Source organism: Neovison vison, chromosome 12 (assembly GCF_020171115.1).
Source record: "Neovison vison isolate M4711 chromosome 12, ASM_NN_V1, whole genome shotgun sequence".
In the NCBI taxonomy this organism is placed as follows: domain Eukaryota; kingdom Metazoa; phylum Chordata; class Mammalia; order Carnivora; family Mustelidae; genus Neogale; species Neogale vison.
This window is the reverse complement of record NC_058102.1, coordinates 79,099,500-79,104,747: the sequence shown is the minus strand read 5'-3', so window position 1 is coordinate 79,104,747 and position 5,248 is coordinate 79,099,500. Positions and strand designations below refer to the sequence as shown.

General features: G+C 39.2%; 1 protein-coding gene across 1 annotated transcript; it reads right to left on the bottom strand.

Annotated features, from left to right (window-relative positions):
- Positions 1 to 1,731: 1,731 nt before the first annotated feature.
- Positions 1,732 to 4,952, bottom strand: LOC122890940 (inorganic pyrophosphatase 2, mitochondrial-like). The gene is given in 3 exon segments (XM_044226371.1): positions 1,732 to 2,851; positions 2,853 to 2,968; positions 4,938 to 4,952. Coding segments are annotated over 3 exon segments (1,077 nt in total). The 3' UTR covers positions 1,732 to 1,905.
- Between the last annotated feature and the right edge of the window lie 296 nt (positions 4,953 to 5,248).

Sequence of the window (5,248 nt, the reverse complement as noted above, 5' to 3'; positions counted from 1 at the left end):
GGACATAAAAGCACTCATTTTAGGTACAAACAGGAGATGAAAAATGGAGTTGAATATATATTAATACAGTTGGAATGTATTATGAGAAAACAATGTACATAAAATGTGCAGGAGTTTAAAATAGTGGTTCTATTTTTAAGATCAGATTTTATTACATTATCTTACAGAGTTAGTGATTAATCACTCTGAATTTATAAAGTCTAGAAAAACAATTATGTCAGTTACACTGCCATAGTATTTGGAAATTACTTGCCTTATTAAACACAAATATATAAAAATCCTGGTGTTGGTGAGAAAAATTAATGCCTTTTTTAGTCTAAAACTATATTTGTCTTTCAGGAAAACATTATTTGACCCATAGCTTAAACAAAGAACAAATTAATGAGATATTGTTTTAGGACAAGATATAATTTTTAGTGGAAATGATCTGATACAGGTATACAAATCTAGGTACTAACAAGCTGTGTTATAATGGGGTTTTATCATGATAATAATCTACAATGGAAGGTTTCCTAGGGAAACTCTGAATTTGGAAAAAAGTTGTAAACAAATAAAATGTTTGATGGTAATAAGCCCTACTTATGCATTATGTATAACATTTTTTTTTTAGATTTTATTTATTCATTTGACAGATATAGATCACAAGTAGGCAGAGAGGCAGGCAGAGAGAGAGGAGGAAGCAGGCTACCGGCCGAGCAGAGAGCCAGATGTGGGGCTCGATCCCAGGACACTGGGATCATGACCCGAGCCGAAGGCAAAGGCCTTAACCCACTGAGCCACCCAGGTGCCCCTATGTATAACATTTTAAGGTAGTTTTTGCTTCCTTTGCTTAATGGATAGTGATTCTGTGATGTATTACTGAATGTTCACTAAATATAAATTGTGTATTGGGTATTTTTCAGAATTTTTTTATTAATTAGGATATTTAAAATGTTTTCTCCAAATTTTAGGTAGATAAATTCTAAGACAATGTACTCTTTATTTATTCCTATGTAACTACATATTAAGCCATTATTTCCTATGTGCAGCTACTGTTTCCAATAACATATATCCTACGATGGGGCGCCTGGGTGGCTCAGTGTGTTAAAAAGCCTCTGCCTTCGGCTCAGGTCATGATCCCAGGGTCCTGGAATCGAGCCACGCATCGGGATCTCTGCTCAGTGGGGAGCCTGCTTCCTCCTCCCTCTCTCTCTGCCTGCTTCTCTGCCTACTCGTGATCTGTCAAATACATAAATAAAATCTTTAAAAAATATATATATATATATATATCCTATGATGAATGTCTATTATGTGCTAAGTACTATTCTAAGCACTTTAAATGTATTTTCTAATTTAACCCTCTCAAGAACTGAACGAGGTATGTCCATTTTCTAGATGAAGAAATTGAGTCACAGAGAAGTTAGGGAATCTACATGTTTTATGGCTGTAATACTAGAAGATGCTTAAATTTATGCACAGTCTAAATAACACATCTTAAATTACATGATTTGGTTGAACTTTATCTGTTTATACTTTTTGTACTTACCTTTTAAGATTTTATTTATTTATTTAACAGACAAAGATCACAAGTAGGCAGAGAGGCAGGCAGAGAGAGAGGGGGAAGCAGGCTCCCTGCTGAGCAGAGAGCCCAACCAGGGCTCAATTCCAGGACCCCAGGATCATGACCTGAGCTGAAGGCAGAGGCTTTAACCCACTGAGCCACCCAGGCACCCCTGTACTTACCTTTTTTTTTTTAAAATATTGGTCTTTATTTACATATTGTATATATCGAATAAGGCTGGGGGGAAAGTTTCAACAGGAAGTCAGTAAATTCTCATAGATCTGCCTGTTGCTAGAACTTGGGGAGAGGGAGTTGTGGAGTCCTTGGAGATTGGCGTCTTCATGGCAGAACTTCAAATGTTCAAATCACTTGCCAAGGAAGTGCCACACTTGCTCTTCTTCTTTACTTCCCTTATTTGGTGATGATGACACCAGTTCAACTATTGATCTTGCTTCCTCTTGAGTGCAATGGAAAGGGCTGTCACATACCTGCACATTTGTGCAACCTATAGCCCCTCCATCACACTTCTTCATAAGCAATGTTTTCCAACATTCATGAGTAGATTTAATAACTTCAAGAGCAAAAGCCTTGTTTTCGAATTCTCTATTAAAAGCAAACTGGTTTTCAGGTTTTCCTTCTGGCACCTTATAAAATCTAAACCAATTAAGCATAGCTTCCAAGTAACCTGGTTTGTATTTCTTAACATCATCAATATCATGAAACTTTGAGGCTTTGGGATCATTCACATTGATAGCAATTATTTTCCAATCTGTTTCACCCTGATCAATAAGAGCCAAAATTCCAAGGATCTTCACATGAATAACCTCTCCACAAGAAAGAACCTTTGAGCCTATTTCACAAACATCAATAGGATCATTATCTCCACAGCAGTCTGTACTCTTATCTTTTTGATGGGGATCTTCCCAAGTCTGTGGGAGGGCACCATAATTCCAGATATAACCCTTGTAAGGAAAGATATTTGCCACATAACGTAGCTTGCCATTCTTTATATCTTGTTTAATGGGATTCAATGGCTCCTTTGTGGCAATCTCCATTTTAGCATTTGTCCACCGAGGTACTTCTACAACCATATTAAACAAATTCTCGTGTTCATCATTTCGTGCTCTCTTTGTAGGAATGCCATTTTCCTCCGTTGAGTCCACCTTGAGAGGAATATCATGAAAGGGGGAAATGTAGTGAACAGCTACATTCTTGAAGCAGAGGCGGTAATCGGGGGAGTAGAGCTGGCCGCGCTCCACCGTGCGGTAGAAGGCCTGGGCCTTGGCGCCGTGCGGCCCAGGCCCTGCACTCTCCCTGGCGCAGGCGGGCGGCCGCGGGGGGTCCCGCGCGCCAGCCCCAGACGGTGCGCAGGAGCGGCAGCCTGTACTTACCTTTTTTATCTTTCTCTTTTTCTACTCTCTTTTTTCTCTAATACCTTTTCTAAAAATAACTATTAAGGGTACTACAATTAACTTCAATAGAATTCCAGATGCTATTACCTAGAGGTTATGATAATGTTAAAGATTAAAGATTAAATTGGATCATTGTGAAAGCTTAACCAACCACAAATTCCAGTGCAAATGAAAAAAAATACCAAGTTCCCTGATAAAATCTTATTGGACTAGTTTTTTAAAACCCACGTTTTTGTCTCCATAGTAAATGTCAGGAATTCTGAGGTTGGACTTGAATGTTTTATCACTGCAGTGTTAGGTGATGATCTCAGTATGAGCTCTTCCAACTTTCTGTGTTGGTGTTAATACTGTCAAAAACTATGATAACTGCTTTTTAAAAATCCTTACTCACAAAGATATCTGTAATTCTAGGGTGCCTGGGTAGCTCAGTCTATTAAGTAAGTGTCTGCTTTCAGCTCAGGTCATGATCCCAGGGTCCTGGGATAGATCCAAGGTGTGCTCCCTGTTCCACAGGAAGTCTGCTTCTCCCACTGCCCCTCCTCTCATTTTCTCAATCTCTCTCTCTCTCTCTCTCAAATAATAAATAAATAATTTTTTTTTTAAAAAAGATACACGTAATTCTGTTTTCTAAGTAATGGTTTGTCCTTGAAAATATCGTCTCTTTTTACATAGAACGTCTTTTCCTTTTAAATAGAAGATAAATAAACAACACAACAAAAACACATGTTCTTGCATTACTTCACTTAGTTCTTATCTGATAAACCCAAATATGTAGCCTTAGATAATGTATGCCCTTGTTTGTTGTATTCTTTGAAATTAAAGAATCAAATTGCAGAAACACATATATATCAAATACATGAACTGCATCTGACTCTAGAATATCCTTTTTTTTAAAATATTTTATTTATTTATTTGACAGAGAGAGATTACAAGTAGGCAGAGAGGCAGGCAGAGAGAGAGAGGAGGAAGCAGGCTCCCTGCTGAGCAGAGAGCCCGACGCGGGACTCGATTCCAGGACCCTGAGATCATGACCTGAGCCGAAGGCAGCGGCTTAACCCACTGAGCCACCCAGGCGCCCCTAGAATATCCTTTGAAAAAAATCTTTACTTGATAGACTAGAGAGATGACGATTCATGCCATAATTTTATTTTATTAATCTTTTTTTTATCTTATTAATCTGTAACCCTAACCCTAACCCTAACCCTTTGGTTAACATCTCAGCTGAACTCTAAATATTATTTAAATCTAGGTGGAGCATCGCTGTCAGATTCTATACTCATTTTAAGTTTCTTAAATCTATACCCAAGGACTGTATTTGACCACTTCTAGCCAGCGTGTTACAGAGAATACTGAAAACAAAAGGACTTTTTTTTTTTTTTAAAGATTTTATTTATTTATTTGACAGAGAGACAGGCAGAGAGAGAGAGAGGGAAGCAGGCTCCCTGCTGAGCAGAGAGCCCGATGCGGGGCTCGACCCCAGGACCCTGAGATCATGACCTGAGCCGAAGGCAGCGGCTTAACCCACTGAACCACCCAGGCGCCCGAAAACAAAAGGGCTCTTAAGATTTTAAGTCCTAGGGGCGCCTGGGTGGCTCAGTGGGTTAAGCCGCTGCCTTCGACTCAGGTCATGATCTCAGGGTCCTGGGGTCGAGCCCCGCATCGGGCTCTCTGCTCAGCAGGGAGCCTGCTTCCCTCTCTCTCTCCCTGCCTGCCTCTTCATCTACTTGTGATTTCTCTCTGTCAAATAAATAAATAAAATCTTTAAAAAAAAAAAAAAGATTTTAAGTCCTAAATGGTCAATCATTTTTTGCTACAGTTCTGGGAGATGTAATTATTATATCAAGCACTATATAATTTTTACCTTTTAATTCCGTTTTCCCTGTTTCTATATCTAGCATAGAAGATTCTCTTTATAATAATAACAGCAAAATGCAGAAAAGGAGCTACAATTTGAGGGCTTACTACGAGCCATGTACATTACATACCTGACTGCCAATCATCTTCACAATCCTGGAAGATGGTTGTTACCCACATGCAAGGGTCGTACTCTTTGTGTCAGTCCTTTGTCCTCTGACTCGGTCCATAAGTGGAATTTCTACAGTTTGATTTGGTTTAAGGAACATTGCAATGGCCATGGCTAGTGGTTTGGTGTCTGGCTGCTGTCAAAGCCATTCAAGACTGGGATAGCTGTACGAGTGAAGCGTTAGTGCCCAGTTTCAAAACTGAACCAGCTCTTCCTCTTCTTTTCAGCTGGTACCCACGAGGTTATGGAAGTCTGGCTTAAAACTGGATAGAA